Below are 21,646 nucleotides of genomic sequence, written 5' to 3'. Positions count from 1 at the left end.
ACGGGAATATTTTTTTTTTTCATTTCTCTTGACTCAAAGATCTGAAAGAATTTAAGAACGATAATATTAGGATTGTTCTAATGCAAAGTCCCAGGCAGGACAAATCTTCCTCGTGCAAAGGTTGCAAAATGGACTAATGCGTTCCACTTACCTTGGTGTTTGACCTGTAGTTAGAGCGGTTGTATAGGGTTAAGAAAAAATGTCCTTCTTTCCCTGAAACAGCGCCACTCTTGTCCATTGGTTGTGCCTGGTATTTCAGCTCAGCCCCATTTCAATACTAGACACAGCCCATGGACAAGAATGGAGCTGTTTTTTTTTTATTATTTCTATTCTTGCTCAGCAAAATATCTAGATGTTTAATAACCCCCCTAGATCACTGGGCCATTTTTTTTTCCGGATGCTATCGATTGCATTTATCCAAAATGTATGAATTAGGTCCGGCCTAAATGGAGACGTTTGGTAACGCAACTAAGTCATTTTAACTATAGATCTACAGCTGTTTTGTGAACTGGAGCTGTCACTCAATGCTTAAAATCAATCACTAGTGCTACAAAAAGTGTCCAGGCCTAATTGACGTAACTGATGTTAACATTTCCCTTGTCAGTAGGATGTGTCTCTACACATTCTGATACTGTTAGCAATGATTGGACACTGTCAGAGTGTGTAACACCTTGCTGTCAATTTCTTTATACATTTCTAGGAGGAATAACAGAGGAACGGCACATTTAAGAAAAAATCCTCCAGAATTGCAATTTCATGGGTAATACAAGTATTTGCAAAAACAGACATGTCCAGGAGAGGTGACAGATCTTCTTTAATTTATATGCTTATATCTTGAAATTTGTGGTATGTAAAATATTTGAAGTTATTCTAAGGGGTGAATTGCTAAATAACATAGCAGTAAATAATCTAATAACTAATAACCAGCATGGATTCATGAAAAACAGGTCGAGCCTAACCAACATGCTCGGTTTCTATGAGGAGGTACAGTAAGTGCCAATCTGGATGTTGGCCATGCGGCTGATGGGATTTATTTGGATTTTGCACAAGCATTTGATAGTTTTCCACACAACAGTCTTGTTCTGAAGCTGCAGACACAAGGACTGGGGGAACGTGTATGCAAGTGGGTAAAGAATTGGTTACGGGACAGAAAACAAAGAGTTGTTATAAATGGAACTTACTCAAAATGGGCTAAAGTCAGCAGCGGAGTACCACAAGGATCGGTGTTAGGCCCAATTATTTTTCATCTTTAATTAATTTGCTTGTAATATAAAACTTTGTGTGATACTTAAAAATCAAATCAACACATAGACCTTTTCGATCAACAGATGCACTGGGTGGCTTTCCTATTACAACATACACTATATGGGCAAAAGTATTGGGACACTCCTCTTAAACATTGAATTCGGGTGTTTCATTCAGCCCCATTGCCACCGGTGTATAAAATCTATCACCTAGCCATGCAGTCGCCTTTACCAACAATTGTGAAAAATATGCCATTGTAAAGAGATCACTGTTTTCCAGCGTGGTCCGGTAATAGGGTCCCACCATTGCGTTTGTGAAATTTCTTCCCGCCTAGATATTTTACGATCAACTGTGAGGGATATTATTACAAAGTGGAAACGTTTAGGAACCCCCAGAACTCAGCCACGAAGTATCAGACCACGTACAGTTACAGAGCGGGGTCACCGAGTGTTGAGGCGCATAGTGCATAAAAGTCGCCAACGCTCTGCTGACTCAATAACTGCAGAATCCAAACCTCTTCTGGCATTAACATTCGCACATAAACTGTGCCCCGGAGCTTCATGGTTTTCTATGGCCGAGCAGCTGCATACAAGCCTTACATGACCAAGCACAATGCCAAGTGTCGGATGGAGAGGCACTTTCTTCCAGGCACTCGGACTGTTTCCCGCAGGGCACGCGTGCTCGCGCGTGCACGACCTTAAAGGGCCAGTACGCGTCCAGCTGTCTAACATCAATTATCAGCCCAAATGGCTGCTGGACTATAATAAGGGGCCCTGCCCACTGGTTCCTTGCCTGAGCGTTGTTGTATACCCTAGTTTGTCTTGCAAAAGGTCTCCCAGTGTTTTCCAATTCCCAGTGTTACCCGTTCCTGCTGCCTGTACCCGGTATCCTGTGCAATCGTATCTACAAGTGAAAGTCAAGTCGTGTCTTCCCGCTGTATCCACGTTGTCACCTGCTGTGAAAGTCAAGTCTCAACGCCCCTAAATATAATAGCACCATACACTGCACCTCTAATTATAATAGTGCCATACACTGTGTCCCTGATTATAATAGTACCATACACTGTGACCCACACACACACCTACACTGTGCCCCCTGTAGATAGTGACCCCTTAGCCCCCTTGTAGATAGTGACCCCCATAGAGCCTCTGTAGATAGTGTCACACATACAGCCCCCTGTAGATAGTGCTAATATATAGTCCCCTGTAGATAGTGTCCACATATCGACTTCAGAGCTGCAAGGCAATAGTGCTAACCACTGAGCCACCGTGCTGCTCTACATATAGCTCCCCCTATAGATAGTGCTCCACATATAGCCCACCTCTGTAGATAGTGCCTCACATACAGCCCACCCCTGTAGATAGTGTCCCGCAAATAGCTCCCCTTATAGATAGTGATCCACATATAGCCCACTCCTGTAGATAGTGCCTCACATATAACTCCCCCTGTATATAGTGTCCCACATATAGCCCACCCCTGTAGATAGTGCCCTACATATAGCTCCCCCTGTAGATAGTGCTCCACAATCCCCACATATAAACCCCCCTGTAGATAGGGCCGCCCTGTATATAATGCCACTCAGTTTTCTTATAAAGAAAAAAAAACTTTACAAACTTACATGATCCCGTTCCCGCGCCGTCCAGTGGCAATGCAGACCTGCTCCCTTCTGAGCAGGTCTGCTGGGGCTGAATGACGCAAGCGGCGCGATTACGTCATGGCACCGCTAGCGTAGTTGAAAGGAGCTGATTGGCAGGGCAGAATGATTTGCCCCGTTAATCAGCGACTTCAACAATGGAAGTGGCGCAATGACTTCATCACACTGCTAGCATCGTTGAAAGGCGCTGATTGGCGGGGCAAGCCATTTTGCCCATCATCCCTGTATATACAAGCCATTATCCCTGTATATAACCCGCATCAACCCTGTATATACAAGCTATTATCCCTGTATATAAACCCTAACTATATAACTTTATCCATCAGGGAGGAGTGATTACTCACCCTCTTCTTACTCACAGGCTTCTTCTGCTCCTGACAGGCAGCATCAGAGGCGTGCTCTAGCAGACGTGCCTAGCATGCGGCACGTCTGCTAGATTTAATAATACTGAAGAGTGGCCGACCCGGTCAGTGGGTCCATCTCAGTGGGCTTGGGGCCACCGACCCCCCTGCCCCCCGCTAACTACACTATTGAGTATTACTGAATATACATTAATTGGAATTAAACTGGGGATAACAAAACAAGAGAAGGACCTGAGCATTTTGGTTACACTTGAGCTAAGCAGCAGCACTCAATGTCAAGCAGCAGCAGCTGCAGCAGCAAAAGCAAATAGGATTTTAGGGTGTATAAAAAGAGAAATACAAATCTGTGATTCAAATGTAATATCACCCCTTTATAAATCCCTTGTAAGAACACATCTTGAATATGGGATTCAGTTTTGGGCTCCACATTGTAACAGGATATAGGAGAGCTGGAAAGGATTGAAAGGCATGTGAATAAATTGTTAAATTACATGGGAGGTCTCTCTTACAATGGGAGCCTAAAAATATTGGTCTTGTTCAGTTTGGAAAAAAGACGCCTCAGCTGTGTTCTTATTCACATATATAAATACTGTATATGTGTGGTCAATAGAAAGAACTTTTAAGTTTATGGTGGTTTAGTGGTTTTGAGCGGTTTAAGCCTACCTCCCAACCGTCCCGGATTCAGTGGGATGGTCCTAGACTCTGGGCGGTGTCCTGCTGTCTCGATTTGAACTGTATTTGCGTTGAAACTGGTGAATCCAATGCTGAAGCAGGAAACCGTCAGCTGCTTCAGCATTCACTGTGTGATGCAGCTGTGAGCCACGAGTGGCTTGGCACAGACAGGCGCAATGAAGTGATTGCGCCTGTCTGCGCTGAGCCACTCATAGAACAGAGAGAAGGAGCAGAGGGATCTCCTCCACTCGTCGTGGGAACGAGGTTAGGTAAGTATTTATTTTATTATTTTTTTATTGGGCACTATGGGGCATTATACTATATGGTGGCACCTGCTAAGGGGGCATTATACTGTATGAGAGCACCTGCTAAGTGGGCATTATACTGTCTGGGGGCAGCTATTTGGCATTGTACTGTGTGGGGGGCTCTATGGGGCTTCCCTTTTTCCCTCCTTTCCATTTTCCCATCCCTTGGTTTAACTTGCTGGACATATGTATTTTTTCAACCGTACTAACTATGTAACTATACTGTGAGTAGGCACTATGGGAGCATGAAATTGTGTGGGGGCACTAAGGGGCATCATGCTGTGTGAGGGGCAGCTATGGGGGCATTATACTGTGGGAGGCACTATGGGAGCATGATACTGTGTGGGCTGAACTGTGTGTGTATGGGCGGGTATTGGGCGAAGTTAAAATCGTGGCTTAACTTGGAAAGAAATTGTGAAGTTGGGAGGTATGGTTTAAGTTCCCCAGTTACTCTCTGTCCAGGAATCAGAGAATGTCTAGGATGAGTTCCCGGACATCAGTGATTTGGTACTCTCATAAGCAGTACTTGTTTAGTACACTTTCATCGGTCTCTGATCTTACCCAAACAGTTGTTAGTATAAATCAATTTAATACCTGAGGCAGTCCTAGTGTCCGGTGTGTTTGCTTGATCACAAAATCCCTTGTGAGCAGTAGTTTGGTGTCTTATGTAGGCCTTGTTATACAGTGGTTAATTCACCCGTCTGTCATGTTGCCCAAATACTTGTTGACAATTCTTAATGTCCAGTGGTGTAGACACTATCATGTGTTTAGTGGTTTCATGTTCCTGGAGACCAGTGGTTTGGTATCTTACATAGTCCTGGGCAGCTATAGGGGCTGCAAATGTAACAGTCACACCTGGACCTTGCTGTCTGGGGAGCCCATAGGCTCTCCTGCTACCTAAGAAGACACCAGTATTAAAAATGGCACATGTTTGGTGGGGGCCGCTTAGGCTGGATTCACACGAGCATGTTCGGTCCATAAAGGACGGAACATATTTCGGCCGCAAGTCCCGGACTGAACACACTGCAGTGAGCCGTGCTCCTAGCATCATAGTTATGTACGACGCTAGGAGTCCCTGCCTCGCTGCGGGACAACTGTCCCGTACTGTAATCATGTTTTCAGTACGGGACAGTAGTTCCACGGAGAGGCAGGGACTCCTAGCGTCGTACATAACTATGATGCTAGGAGCCCGGCTTCCTGCAGTGTGTTTGGTCTGGGATTTGTGGCCGAAATACGTTCCGTCCTTTACGGACCGAACATGCTCGTGTGAATCCAGCCTTAGAGATTTTTTGCATTGGAGCCCAGGAGTCTTCATGTTACGCCTCTGCTCCTTGGTGTGCATTGGTTTATAACCAAGTCCTTCATGTTGCCCCAATTCTTGTTGACAATCCGTAATGTCCAGTGTTGTAGACACTACCATGTGTCTAGTGGTTTGGTATTCCAGACAGACCCGGTTGTTCATCGGCTTGGCATCCCAGATAATCCTACTATACAATGGTTTGGTGCCAAAATTAATGAGAACTGGAATGATTTGTGGACATCTTTTTTGGCTCTGTACCAAAAAGGAATGATTGGCTAAGTTAGTTTTATGCTCTGAGAAGTCTACAAGACTTTTCTTTATGTGCAATCAGCTTTTTTTAGGTGTTTCAACACCAGCAACAGAGAAACATGTTTGGTTATATTGGGCCAGCAAATTTTCCTTATTAATTACCATACATAGAGCATAATAATTCATTAGACTCAAGCTTGGCAGAGACTGGGTTAACAGGTGATAAGACGACTCATACCAGTAAAACATCTGCCTATAAAATCTCCTGTAAAGGATTTTGTAAGGATGCGGCCTAGCCGCAGGGGACACTTTTATCAGGACATTGAAATCTAAAAGATTTTTCTTTCTTTTTTTCATGGGCCCTTTATATCTGTGTAAGTAAACAAGATTTTTAACCAGTTCGTAGTCGAATATACGCAGAGTTATCAGATTTAGAAATAAGATGGGTTTTCTAAAATCAAACTACTCCTCGGGACAATAGGTTTATAGGAAAGGATCTGGGAGTTATACATTTTTCTTTTCGGATTTCCCAGAATTCTGTTCTCGGGAAGCTCCGCCATATATGAGAATTGTGTATATAGCAAGTCAGTCCCTTCAGTCATTATTTGTGTCTATGGGGATAAATACAGATCAGACCGTCTAGTGGGGGCTGTAGGCCAGTGAAATGCTGCTGGTTATGTTGAATTACATATTACAGAAGGCCATACTATTAAAGAAATAGCGGAAAAATTCAATGTTTGTAGCTGGAGGTACACTTTATGGAGATATAAGCATGTTATTGGTGTCTGATATCTTCATAGGTCTTCATACTCTCTTCTGCATATGCTGCTGTGTCATTGTCAGTAATGGGGCATGTGCTGAGAGCAATAGATAAGAACACAGGTATAGCCAGGTGTTGCACCCCTTTATTAGGGCATCATTATGGTGCCCTAATTGAGAGAACCCAATGGGCACATCTGCACCTACAGCCAAAAAAGGACTGACATGACTTACATAAGTCCCCTAATTCCAAGCAAATCCAACTTTGAACAAGTCTATGGGATAGGGAAGCTCCAACACACAAGGTCCCTGAGAACGTGTGATTTCCAAGGGGGCTCAGACGGAGCACAATTTTTGTACGTAACCTATGCTACCTTTCATCATTTAATTGGCCCCTGGACATGACATTAAGAGGGAGCATCATCTGGTTAACAAAAGGGTCTGTCCTAGTGATATATCCCCTTTAACATCTGAAATGATAGCTGGAACCTCATTGGATACTATGGATAACAGAAGTTTTTGCATTCATGACCCTCAAGTTTCTTCCTAAAAAAATTGTCAACTGTGAACAATCCCTTTGTGTTGGGAGGATCCCTTGAAAATCAGCTGATTACAGGGTGTCCCACTGCTGGGACAACCAGCAATCATTTGTAAACTTAGAGGTCATCTCAGAAGTGCTCAATTCCGCTGCAGCGCCACCACAGGGAAAATTAAGTATTAAATATGACCAGTGAAATCAATGAGCTGCCCATTTAATAAATTGTCATGTTGGGTCCTCCAAAAAGACTCTCTTTGAAGCTGCTCTCTGCTGGAGGTCCAAAATGTTCTATTAGGGCATTTGAAAGTGGGTTTTCTAAATCAGACAATCGCTTTAATATAAAGTTTATATCTAAATACTTTGATAGCATATCCAATGTTCAGGAGAGTGAAATTAAGTCAAGAGGAAAAATTCCATCAATTCCAAGACATCTTAGTAGACCTCATCCATATTTGGCAACAAGTCCTCCAATACGCCCAGACCGCTCCATCATAAGATACCAATAGACGTGTTCCTCCATAGGTGCCACCACCTTAAAATGGATACGTAGGAATTGATGATTAAGGGCAGACTAACATTTCCCATGTTCCAACATCCAGTGGAATAATTCATTTTTTCTTTAAAGGTCACAGCGTGCAGCCCGACATTTTTGTGATGTCATTCAAAGCTTACAACATCATTAGAACAAATTACAGTTTATTATTCCTTAGTGGACTGTGACCCAGTAAATTAATGGGCATTAGTGTGCAAAGCCATTAATAACCAGCAAAATGCAAAAATCCACTGCTTGTCTGCTGTCCACACATCCGACGTGACAAATATCTTAAAGGACGGCTCAAATTTGTAAGACGGTTCACGTTCTCAGATGTCAGGATAAAGGAGGTGACATAATTTAACTATGTGGTAATTAATCTTTATGTGTCGGGAAGAATAAAATGTTTTTATTATAAGACCACTGCCAAGATGACAGGGCCATGCGTTCTGCTCCTGCCAGGTCCGCAGGCAATTCATGTTTGAATGGGTGCCAAAGCAAGAAGGATTTCTTTGTATGATAATTGGCCAATAGAACTGAAAAGCTCCAGTAATGAAAATGAGGTAAATAGCTTCTAGGGTTAATAAATGCATAAAGCGGGAAAGCTTGAGCATATTCTTTCACACTGTGCATATAATAGACAATGCTACATAAAGCCTTAACTATATGTATTGCTATATAACCCTCCAATGTTAGGCCCTGTTCACATCTGCGTTCGGCATTCTGTTGTTCTGCTCCGATAGAGGAAGCTTAAACTCTGTTGAACAATAGAGACAACCGGCGCCCAAAGGAACCTATTGACTAATAGGTTCCTTCGGCTTTCCGTCGTGGTGTCAGCGGATTTACCAGAAACAATAGCACAGCGTGCTGTGCTATTGTTTCCGGTATCTTCGGCGGAATCTGCGACGGGGGCCTCTAATGGAGCCTCCAACACAAATGTGAACAGGGTCTTAAGAGTGGTCCAATCTACAAGGATTCCAGATTGTTGAGAAGAAATGGCACTTGTGTTATGAAACTCACCGAAATAGTGGAATCTTTAGGCTATGTTCACACGACAGATTTTTTCTTAAGGAAAAAAATCCGTTGTAGAATTGGTGGAGAATCTACAGCAGACATTCGTTAATGAGTTTTGGTTTTCCGCCACGGTTCTGCAGTAAAACCAACTGCGTTTATGCACGCTGATTAGACCTATTCACTGGGGATAATCTGCATGTGGCTACCTGATGCTATTTTCGTGGCTGAATGCACCAAGGAAGCCATGTCAAAAAGTGACGTCAATTATTTATTTTCTGGGGAGAGATTTCCCATTAAAGGCAATGTTTTTCATGCTGATTCCAACGTGGAAAATGTGTCAGAATTAGTGTGAAAATTCTGCCATGTGAATACGGCCTAAGTGCCTAACTGGAGAGGAAGAATCTAAGGAACACCTCCGTAAAGAGATATGAAATTTAGCAATTGACTTCCCCAGGGGCTGCGACTTGGGGAATCTAACGATTGGCAGTGGATGAACTGATGAAAGTTTTAGGAAAGAATGAAGGGACTGATACAGATGCAAAGATGACAGAATAGCCAAGGCAGTCAGAGCCAATGGCGTATAATCAAAGGAGCATTTTGGGCAGCCGCCTGGGCGCCCAAGGCTTCCGGGGGACCCACAGCCGCCTAAAGTACATTGCAGTTTTGTTGCATTTTTGAACCTGGGCCTTGGTGTCTGAATTTTTGTGTTTTTATAGAGGCTGGAAATAGCTGCAGAAGCGAGGAGCAAAGATATCACATCAGGAAACTCTGCAGTCATCAGGAGAAGTTGCCATAACGGTCTGTGTCAGATGGAAAAGAAAAGAAGTGAGAACGACTTCCATCAGAGAAGACATCACTTGTGAGTCACTGATTTTAGTGAGGAGCTGTCCCCTTTCCTGACACGTCTGTTGTAGGAAATCCTTGTATTCCACATAGTCTTTGTGTACCCAGGACTAATAGACAAATGCGTGTGTTACCATTCCCATTGTCAGGAGGATGTGTCCCTTGTTGGAGATTTTCAGTATGTAGGGACACAGCCCTTTGACAAATAGGTGTTATGATTCCCCTTGTCAATGCTCACACAGAAAGGAGGTGTTCACTATAGACACGGCAGAGAGGCGGAGGGGAAGGGGGGCCCAAGTTTGGGGAAAAGCCCAGGGCCTATGGCTACTTAATCTGCTACTGGTCAGAGCTGGGAAAATGTATTAGGGATGATCCAAGACGTAACCAGAAGACAAAGCCAGGATCAATATCAGGAAGGTACCAAGTGTAAATCTAGAGAAGTGTGGCAGAAGCGAAGGTCAGTGAACGTTCATAACCAGGAATTAATACAATATAAATAGTTAGTAATACGGCTAGCAGTGAAGAAAACTAACCTGAGATCAGATAAGGTCTGGATGGCCAAGGGAGGTTCAAATAGGCCGTCTGTAGCGATGCATACGCACTCTGGGCCTGGGTTCCATTAAAAATAACGTCAGATTCCATTTCTATAAATATTCAATACACAGAAAGGAAGATAGAAGACATGCAGCCATGGACACTGAAGGCAAGGTGAGAAATCAACCTTGCCAATCAGAGGTTGGTCCTCAGGCTTCACCTGTAGGCAAAGTGCACCTCAGAGGATGGTCAGCAAAGTGGACTTATGTGAAAGGTCATGCAGACCTGTCTGAAGAACCTCTTGTGACAAGAGGAGATAGCACTCAAGAAACCTGATAGGTGTGCAGGTGGCTGACAGGGTCATGGAACTGAAGAGGAGATTTGTCATTACTTTGTTTTCCACATTGCTGAGGTTGCAATTGTAATCGAGTCCTGGGGCCCATCTAACTCTACCTCCCCAAGTTATGCCGATTCGTAATGTATACCACATGGTATAAGGTTTTTTGTTTTTTTTTAAACATGGGAGCCTATGAGTAAGAGATGCTTCCGTATGGCATCTGATCATAGGTGTACGTTAAACTGAAGCATCAGGGAGCTCCCAACATCACTGTCTATATATGGACAGTGATGTCTCAGGGGCTTCACCAGTGCCGGAATCTCCGACCCGAGCGTTGCCGATGCTCGGGCCGGAGATTTCGGCTTTACAAACTCCCGACATCACTATCCATACATGGACAGTGAGGTCACAGCATTCTCCAGGGCCAAATCCCAGGCCAGAGCATTGCCGACGCTCTGGCTGTGATTTCGGCTTTACAAACTTCCGACGTCACTGTCCATTTATGAAGTGACGTCAGGAGTAGTGCCGGAGTACCCGGTCAGAGTTCTAGCTGACGCTCCGGCCGGGTACTTGGACGCTAGGGGATTTCCTGAAGTCACTCTCCAAATATGGACAGTGATGTCGGAAGCTTCCACAGTGCAGGAGTCCCCAGGCAGAGCGCTATTAGATGTTCTGCCCCAGGACTCCAGTCCTGGGAAATCTCCTGATGTCACTGTGCATATATGGACAGTGACTTCAGGAGTTTGTCCAGGGACAGTCCACCATACAATGGGATAATGTTTGGCCTTTCGTCTGAGGTATACGTCGGGAGTCTCTCCGACATATATCTCCGACCGAAGGCCAAAATGTGATGTGAGTGGGACCTTACACAGATCACTTTTTGTTCCACTGTCAGCTCCTGCAAGTTTCGGTCTCAGTTCCATATCGGACAGGCTTTACACCAGTAGTGATGTCCTTGTTCTAGACAAAAGAGTCTGGCATTGGTACAAACCACTACCAACACTGAAACCAAACATAGTCTCCATTTCCCCACTGGACAACAGGGAATATAATCTTCCCCTAAGGGAATACCAGGGTTTAGTAGGCTTCTCCTGCAGGGCCCTCAGTGGTTACAAACCCCTTCCAACATTTGACCACCAGGGACAGAGCCACTAATAATACCACAAAACACATATCTTATGCCCATATCAGATGTATAATGAAAACACACAAACGTATGACAACATTTCTCCATTTTTATTTGGATTCACATTTATTGTACTGTACATGATGTAACTTTAACGTCAAGGCAGGGTAGGCCTAACTCTAAACAGCATGACATAACATATCATGATATACACACCGGCCTGTTTTACATAAACCAAGGGTATGATATAAAGATGTCACCTCCTGATATGAGCCATTATGTACATGGTTAAAGCAAAGGTTTAATAAAATGACCACTAATTATTTATGATATGGAGTTAAAACAAGAAAATCAGAAAGTTTCACAGTCAAGTGCCAAGACCATGGCAATAACAAAGCAATAAAGCAATTCAGGTAGAATCTCGTCGAACAACAAAAAAAAACTAAAAAATAAAATACTGTATAATGGTTAATCCAGCATGTAATACACATACAGTCTGTAGATGTGGCAGCCATCTTGTCTCTCTTGTAGTCTAGTTGTGTAAGCTCTCGGTTACACATCTGAAGTACGGATGTTTATGTTATCTAGATCAAAAAGAAACGGGTCATCTTTTAACCGTTGGGGTTCAGACATGTGCCTGGCTCTTACCCCAACTTCACCCTCGCTGGAATCCCCCAGTTTAATTTCTCCAGATGGTTCTGTCTCACATTTGGGCACTGGAGTCCAAGGCTGCCATGATGATTTAATTGATGTTGATTTTCCCAGAGGCCGTTTGACATCACATGGTGGTAGAGAGTGGACGGAGGCCTGGGAAGAGGCTGGAACAGAGGTACGGTTTAATGACATAGTGCGGCCACAGGGGTCCTGTGGAGAGACAAGAAGATGGTGATCAGTCATTTGTGATTCACTACAGAACCAGAACATAACATAGATCATTACTTAAAGATCCCCGTTACATTTGTGTACCACTGAGATTTCTCACAATGGATCATCCAGGGGTCCATGTAGGTTTCACACTTGGGTGTATGGATTATAATTTCTATGTAACAAGTCTATATAATGTGATTGGACTTCTGTATATGATAATAATTAAAGGGTCCATCTACAAATTCAACACTAATGACCCTGGGACAGCCCAGGGTGATCAGATTTCCTATTATTGAGATGTCGTCAATCTCCATAGAGCTACTGTGAGTCCAAGCACCAAGCTGGATCTCCACTTGACAGATGTTGATCAGTGGCAGATGCCCATATAGGTGGCCATATATGTATATGGGCTGCAGGTATTCTCTGTAATGCAACAGGTACTACAAATCAAAGACCATGAGAATGTCTAGACCAAGGATGTCTACTTTATTTATAAAATACAATGGGGCAGATGTAGTACTATTTAAAATGCATCAGAAATTTTGCATACATGATGTGCACCACATATATTAACTGTATTAGACACTTATCAACACGTTTGACAATGGGGCGTAGTATATAATAACGTGGGCGTGGCTTAAAATGCCCCAAACATTGTGCAACCCACAGTGCGCTAAAAAACTGGTGTAACTAAGTAACCTAGTAGGTTAGAACCGCATAGAAAGACCGCATAGAAAACCTCATGCGTTTTTACTGCAAATTGGTGAATTTTTCGATGTGGCTGCAGTTTTTAAACCGCATCAAAAAATGTATCAAATCCAGGTAAAAATGCTTGCGATGTTCGGATGCGGTTTTAACTGCAGCTCAACTGCAACGTGTGAATGAACCCTAAGGGTGTATATACATGTGACAGTTTTATCAAATTTTTTTGCTGCGATTTCCACATTCCGTTGCATTACCTGCAACTTTTTTATTAATACTGTATACTGCAATTTATCATTTTAAGTAACTTTAGTGGGAAAAACCTAAAGAAAATCTATAGTATACTATATCTAGACAAGAGATATATTTTTAAGGGATATGTCGAAAGCTTCCTCAGACATCCAAGCTGTGCCACCGCCTTGAAGAACAGATTTATCACCACTTCATATGATGACATGATGTTAATCTGTCTTACATTCCAAGCATGAAATTGCAAAATGTTGTTTTCCTACATGGAGAACAGGCTAAATATAGTCTCTTGTGAAATCTCAGTATTATATGTAAGTGTGAAGGAAGAAAGTGGAAGGCTCTTAACCCCTTGGAGATGCAGCCAAATTTAGTTTTTTCCATAAAACTTTTTAATTTTTCCGCTGGCTTGTTTTGATGGCTTATTTTGTGTTTGATGGCTTTGTGGGACCAGTTGTAGATTTTCACAGCACCATTTAATGTACCATACAAGGTACTAGGAAACCCCAAAAATCTTTGTGGGATGAAATGGGAAAAAACAGCGATTCCACCATTGGTCTTTGGGTTCAATTTTTACAGCATTCACCATTTGGTAAAAACGACATCTTAACTTTATTTTACGGTTCGATAAGATTACGGTGAAACCAAATTGATATAGTTTGTTTTTGTGTTTTACCACTTTTAAAAAGAAAAAATTATTTGTTAAAAAACAATAGTTTTAGGTCGCCATAATCTGAGAGCCGTAACTTTTTTATTTTTCCATGGATTGGAAAGGTGTCAGGACTTGTTTATTTAGGAGGCAAGCTGCAGCTTTTATTGTTTCCATTTTGGGGCAAATGCAACTTTTTTTTTCCCAATTAATTTTTTTTATTGGTTTTAATACAAACAATTACAAAAACAGTCGGAGAAAATGTGTCCACATAATAAAAAGAATATGACAAATAGGGTACAGCCCAAACAGAAGGGTAAGCATCACAACCCATAAAGAGCACACAGTACGACAGCCATCTGAGCAATCATAACGGGAAGGAGAATTGCTTAAAAGTAAAGGGAAAGAAACATACAATAAGTCAACTTCCTACACATCCTAAAATGCAATGACCATCGCATGTGAGCACAATCACTGGAAGAAAATGACCCCTCAAAGTAGACGAAAGAAAAAAAATAATTATTAAACAGTAAAAAGAAAAAAAAAAAAAAAAGAAAGGAAAGAAAGGAAAGTAAAGAAAAAAAAAAGAACGAAAGAAAGAAAGAAAAGTAAAGAAAGAAAAAAAAAAAAAGAAAGGAAAGGAAAGAGATAGAATGGGAGTCAATCAAAGGCAAGGGAGAGAAAAGGAAAGTTCATGGTGAACCTGGACTCCAGTTCCGGAAAGCATGGGTACATAAGAATAAGAAAAAGCAGCTATGCACCTGATAAATACCTAGGTGGAGCAAGAAAACCCCTCCGCACTCGCATACAGTCCCCTCTCAGATGAAGTCTCATGGGGGAGGATGGGTACTGGGCCTCAAGCCACTACAGTACAGTAGGTGGGAGAAGAGAGAAACAGAAGCCATTGAGACCAAGTGTCCGAATATCGTGCAGAGGCAGACGGGGATTGAGCCAGGAGGTGTTCCATACGCTGTATCAAGGCAACTTCCTGAAACCATTCATCCAACAGTGGAGGAACTGCCGTTTTCCACTTGCGGGGGATAACCGATTTGGCAGCCTGAAGGAGGTGCCTAATTAGGGAGCGTTTGTAAATGGGTAGTGGCATAGGGAACATAAATAAAAGGGCCGCCTCGGGAGAACTAGGGACCGAGACCCTAGAGGATGGGCAACTCCACCAATTATGAGACATGGATCCCCCCCCAACGCCCCACATCGCCAACATGTGTCAGGTACAGACGGGTACCATTTATGTAGGGCAGAAGGGACCCGATACCACGTAGAGATAATTTTGTAGCTAGTTTCCTGGGCTCGTATGGCTATCGAGGCTTTCTCGGACAGGTAGAAAGATCGCCTCCATTGTGCGTCAGCAAATGTCATGTTCAATTCAGTCTCCCAAGCCTTGCAGAAGGATGGGAGATGAGGGGATCACTGGGCTAGGAGTAATTTATAGAGTGTGGAGATGGCATGTGCAGGGGACAGGGTGGAAACACATAAGCGTTCAAAGTAAGTAAGCGGTCGGTGAAGGTGAGCCTGACGCTTAGTAGCACTATAGAAATGTTGTAACTGGGAATATTGAAAAATGTGACGCGGTGAAGGCGTTTCAGCTGGGCAGATAGCGGTTAATGGGAGCAAAGAAGAGTCGGATAGGACCTGAATGAAGTACATAGGATTGGTGGAAGATCTACCTAGGAAGAAGAGACGCGCCTCCCCAGTAGGAAATGCTGAGTTGTCAGTAGTAGTGGTCAGTGGTCCCAGCGGGTCCACGAGTGAGCCCCCTCTCCCAGAGGAACGCAACGCCAGGAGGGTATGGAAAACAACAAAGGAGTCAGGTCTCTGTCTGTTTCCAGGTAGGGTCCATGGCAAAGTAGATAGGGTACGGGTACAGAGCTGTTGGGCTAACCGAACCCAGAGTTTAGAGTCATGATTATGAAAGAAGTCGAGGACACGAGCATGAGTCGACGCCATATAATAAAGACGACAATCCGGCAGACCAACCCCACCCGCATCCCTGGAGCGAGTAAAAATTGTCCTACTAAGGCAAGGACGACCCATTGGCCAGATGAAGGATCCAAAACACTGTTGGATACGTAGCCAATAAGAGGATGGGATGGAGATAGGGATCGTCTGCAGGAGGTACAACAATCTGGGGAGGAGTGACATTTTAATAATATTTATACGGCACAAACTGTGCAGAATTTGCCTAGTAAATGGGCAAAGTTATTAGTAAACAGTTGGGAGAGGTAAGAGTTTAGGCGCACCCCTAAATAAGTTATCCCCCTAGAAGGCCAGGAAAAAGGGAAATTACTTTTGAGGAGTGATATTGTCGAGGGCGAGAGGGACACATTCAAAGCCTTAGACTTGGAGAAGTTGATCTTAAAGTTGGACCATGATCCAAAACGGGACAGCTCGGACATCAACGATGGAAGAGAGACATGCGGCTTCGTAAGATAAACCAAAAGGTCATCAGCAAATGCAGAGCACTTATATTCCGACCCACCTATGAGAATACCCTTAATATCCGAGCTGAGCCGGATGGAGGCCATGAGATGCTCCATGACGAGGACGAACAACAATGGGGAGAGAGGGCAACCCTGCCTGGTACCGTTATGAATAGCAAAGGGCGCAGAGAGGGAGCCGTTTATTTTTAATTGGGCAGATGGGGAATGATAGAGGGCCATAATTTTACTTATAAGGGAAGGTCCTAGGCCTATGTGTTGGAGAGTCTGGTGAAGGGCGGGCCAGGATATCCTATCGAACGCCTTTTCAGCATCCAGAGACAGGATCATGAGAGGGATGCGATTGGACTGGGCATGATGAACGATATCTAAGATTCTCAGGGTATTATCGCGTCCCTACCGGCCAGGCACAAAGCCCATCTGATCCGGATGAATTAAATGGGGAAGATGTTTATTTAATCTGTTAGCAAGCAATTTGGCATAGATTTTTAAGTCCACGTTGAGCAAGGAGATGGGGCAATAGCTGGAGCAGAGCTGAGGGTCTTTACCCGGTTTAGGAATGACCGTGACATGTGCCAAGGTGGAGCCCATGGGAAACAGGACTGCAGGGGAGATAGAATTAAAGGCTTGGAGAAGCAGTGGCGCCAAACAGTCGCCCCCCCCCCCCGGAAGATCCTTAATAACTGCAAGGATCTCCGGCATGGTAAAATCAGCATCCATCTCCTCAGCCATCACACTAGATATAGGCGTGAAAGGAGAGGGGAGAGAGGCTCGATCCGGGGAGGAAGAGCCAGCGGAGGGTCGAAGGTTATACAGATCAGAGTAAAAGGTGTGAAAGCAATTCGCAATCTCAGGGGTCACGTGGACTACATGACCAGAAGGGGATTTAATATTTGGTATATGGGATTGGGCCAACTGAGCCTTTAACGCCCTGGCTAACATGCGTCCGCTTTTGTTACCAAATTCATAAAACTTACTCCTATAAACTTGGAGAGAACGCTGTTGGGCCGAGTCCAACAGTCGTTTGGCCTCTTGGCGGGCACTCTGTAACTCCCGTAAGAGTGGAAGGGAAAGCGCACGCTTGTGAGCCAATTCGAGGGAGCTAATTTTTTGGAGAGCAAGTTTCAGGAATGGGCCCTTTCTCTTTTAAGACGTGCTCCATGTTTTATGAGGACACCGCGGAGCACACATTTGAGCGCCTCCCACTGCATCATAGGAGAAGTGGTATCATGGGCGTGATCGGACGTGAAGTGCTCAACCGTTTGCAACAGCTCAGCACCACAGACCCCATCGAGGTGCAGGGACTCGTTAAGTCTCCAGGAGCAGGGACCTTTAGTGAGAAAAGGAAGGTGTAAGGTGCAAAACACCGGGGCATGATCCGACTATAATATATTGCCTATGGATGTGGAAACAGCCCAGGGGAGGGCATGATGTTGGAGGAGTATGTAGTCTAAGCCACTGTAGGTGCCATGCGGATTAGAGTAAAAGATAGTCTTTATCAGAGGGATGTTGAAGGCGCCAAACATCACGTAGTTGAAGCTGTGAAAGTGCGCGCCGCACCCGTCCGATAGCACCATAGGCGACACTGGAGCGACCAGTAGAGTTATCTAGAGTCGGGTCCAAGGAAAGATTATAATCACCGCATAACACCACAGTCCCCCGTACATCCGGGAGGGCAGTATCTATGAGCTGAAGAAGGAAAGGGACCTGACCAGTATAAGGGGTGTAGGCATTGATCACAGTGAACTCACGCCCACCAATGTTTAAAACTAGGATGATATATCTAGCGTCCGTGTCGGTGACAATATTGACGACCTGATGAGTGAGAAAATGCGACTTTTTGATTACTATTAATTATTTAATTTTTTGGGGAGCGAATGCGACCAAACAACAGCAATTCTGTCAGTTTTTAGTTTTAGTTTTTTTTTTTTACAGCGTTCCCAAAGCGAATTTACTAAGGTTATAATAGAATAGTTCTGGCTTTTACGGATGCAGCGATACCAATTACGTTAATTCAAATTTTTCTTTTTACATTACTTTAGAGGAAAAATGGGAAAGGGTTTTTGTTTTTTTTTACTTTTAATAATTATTTTTTTTGTACAGAACTGCAGGTTGCTCAGGCATTGTGGGCCTAATACAGATTCTATAATGCGTCTGAAGTCTAAAACCGGCCTAGGTTGGTGGGATCAGCCGACAATCTAATGTATGGTGGCAGTCTAACTGTCCTCCCACATCACGGAAAACAAGGATAGCGCATGTTGGCTTTTTAGCATGGCTGATCCTTTGTTCTCCCAGAAAGACAAGCTACTGCCAGAGTCGGAGGAGAAGTGATCAAATGGAAGACAAAATTATTCGTTGAATACTGTATTGTAGACTAGACAAAGTTTGAAGAACTCTATTAGTACTAAAACCATATTCTTACACCCCTCCCTATACACTAAATGATACAAGGCCTAGTACCGGTAACATTTGCAGTATGGTAGAAGCAATGTGGGTCAGAGGGGCCACATTATAGCGAAGAACCACAGCTGTGGCCCTGATTGCTCCTCCAAGCTTCTGCTCATCATCATTGCCCTTTCTAGTGTATTTGAAGGTCCACTTCTAATTTGATTTCTGGAGTGGTGGATTCACATACAAAGATGCTCTAGTGACCACCGAGAGAGAAGGTTGCTTCCAAAAAGGACAGGTGCAAGATGTTGGTAGTCTATGACAATGACCATGGTAGACCTATACATACCCAGCAGCGGGTCCTTAATGTTTGTATGGCAGCATTGATTGCCTTTATCCAGCTGTGCATCTCCTGAGGACTGTCAGTCTATGAAGAACAAGAACATCGAGTAGAAAAGAACTAGAAATATCTTCTTCATCCAATAACATAACATACAAAACGTAGAAAAGTCTGAAAATTGCCCCGACAGTGAAAGGGTAACGGGGTATTCCGTATTGAGAAAATAAACAGAATGAAAGGTTATACATTTTTTTAATATACTTTCTGTATCGATATTTCACCGCTTTTCAAGATCTCTGCTTGCTGACATTCAATATGAACCCCGTTTACTTCCAGTGAAAAAAATCTGTCCTGGTCATGTGATGGACACACAGTTGCACGGCTCTTTGGAAGACAACTCTGATAACTGCACTGTAACGACCCGTGCACCTGTGTGTCTATCACATGACCAGGAAAAAATTTTATGTACTGGAAGTAAACAACGAGGGTTCCTATTGAATGGCAGCAAGCAGGGATCTTAAAAAATGTGATCAATTGATACAGAAATTATATTGGAAAATCGTGTAATTTTTCATTATACAAAGAACATTTATTTGCCGAAACCAGAATACCCCTTTAAGGAATGAGGCTATGCTCCTCTGTTATTGCCTGTAGATTAGCAAGAAGAGGAGACAGATGGAAAAGACGGACACATGACCTTAGGCTCAGACTACACAGAGTTTGTCTGTATTCTGTAACCATGGAGAGCACTTGTCATTGCTCAACATGTTGTAGATCTTGGATACAAACATTCCTATTCTTTATAAACAATGGATGGATTGGCACCCTGCCACTTTGATGGCTACCTTGGCACAGTAGGGGTTTGGACCATAGGCAGATGTTTCACCGACATTGGCAAGGAAACATTTGCCTGTGTATAGCCAGATTTACCACATAGATTCACTGTTGAGAAAGGAGGGAGGAGAGAGCAGAGACTATGCATATTTATGAAGCCTGGGTGACCCTCTGACTGACAGCCAGCTGAGCTCAATAGCTTCAAAACAATGGTTGTTAAAGCTTAGCTAGTGCCTGGACCCAGCTATAAGAAGAGGTCAGGAGCAAAACCAACTGGCAGTAATAAATACTGCTCTTAATTCATTTTTAATGTGTGGACATGGACAAAGAGTTATGCTTGTATTTGCGGATTACTATTTATGCCTGGGCGGCTGTCACAATATCCGCAAGTCGTCTAAATATCCAACAGAGATAGAGGAGCAAACCAGGAGAAAGTCCATCATTCATAGAGAAGATATTTGTGAGAGCAGCGAGCCAGGACTGATGTCACTGATCTACAGAAAGGTCTCCTTACAGCCGTCACATTCTGTCATCACAGTCTTCCTGTCGTTCCCAAAAATAATCAAAGTAATGTGTCAAAATCAACCGAAATAATCCAGGTTTCCATTTAACAAGTTTCATTTTTGGAATAGCATTTCGACTAATAAAACCTGAGGTGCGGCCAACATAAATGGCCAATTTTACTTCTGAAAACTTCTCTGCCTTGCGGAGTTAAGCGTGGGAGTTATTGCTGGACATTTTACTGCATTTTATAATTTCATGAAATCTGCCAAGATAGTTTCTATCTATCGATCATATTTGCTTCCAGACATAAAACTAAATGGAGCTCTTGGCCGTTGCATCAGCCTTTATCCAACACACATCGTATATATATATATATCTATCCTACACATTGTATCTGCACTGCCATCATGCATCCACTATATCTGCTGTTCCTACGTCCATGTATATAGCGTCATACACACTAGTCCTTCTCAATGAATTAGAATATCATCAAAAAGTTCATTTATTTCATTTATTCAATTCAAAAAGTGAAACTTATATTCTATAGATTCATTACACACACAGTGATCTATTTCCAGCATTTTTTTCTTCTAATGTTGATTATGGGAACAGTTAATGAAAACCCAAAATTTAGTGTCTCAGAAAATTAGAATATTATATAAGCCCAATTTCAAAAATGATTTTAAATACCGAAATGTTGTCCTACTGAAAAGTATGTACAGTATATGCGCTCAATACTTGGTCGGGGCTCCTTTTGCATGAATTACTGAATCAATGTGGCGTGGCATGGAGGCGATCAGCCTGTGGCACTGCTGAGGTGTTATCAATGCGGTGTGGCATGGAGGTGATCAGCCTGTGGCACTGCTGAGGTGTTATCAATGCGGCGTGGCATGGAGGCGATCAGCCTGTGGCACTGCTGAGGTGTTATCAATGCGGCGTGGCATGGAGGCGATCAGCCTGTGGCACTGCTGAGGTGTTACCAATGCGGCGTGGCATGGAGGCGATCAGCCTGTGGCACTGCTGAGGTGTTATAAATGTGGCGAGGCATGGAGGCGATCAGCCTGTGGCACTGCTGAGGTGTTATTAATGCGGCGTGGCATGGAGACGATCAGCCTGTGGCACTGCTGAGGTATTATTAATGCGGCGTGGCATGGAGGTGATCAGTCTGTGGCACTGCTGAGGTGTTATTA

The 21,646-nt window shown here is 43.5% G+C and overlaps 1 protein-coding gene across 3 annotated transcripts in view; it reads right to left on the bottom strand.

Moving 5' to 3' along the window:
- Positions 1-11,559: 11,559 nt before the first annotated feature.
- Positions 11,560-21,646, bottom strand: part of PLEKHA2 (pleckstrin homology domain containing A2) — a 61,866-nt gene continuing 51,779 nt past the window's right edge. For 2 of the 3 annotated variants that reach the window (XM_075858816.1, XM_075858819.1), the window contains 2 exons: positions 19,128-19,205; positions 11,560-12,334 (listed from right to left, as the gene is read on the bottom strand). In XM_075858816.1, the coding sequence (XP_075714931.1) occupies positions 12,023-12,334; positions 19,128-19,205 (390 nt within the window). In that variant the 3' untranslated portion in view covers positions 11,560-12,022. The remainder of the gene's footprint in view (positions 12,335-19,127; positions 19,206-21,646) is intronic. The other variant, XM_075858818.1, reaches the window with a different exon arrangement.

Source organism: Rhinoderma darwinii, chromosome 3 (assembly GCF_050947455.1).
Source record: "Rhinoderma darwinii isolate aRhiDar2 chromosome 3, aRhiDar2.hap1, whole genome shotgun sequence".
NCBI lineage: Eukaryota > Metazoa > Chordata > Amphibia > Anura > Rhinodermatidae > Rhinoderma > Rhinoderma darwinii.
This window is presented reverse-complemented; position numbering and strand designations above follow the sequence as displayed.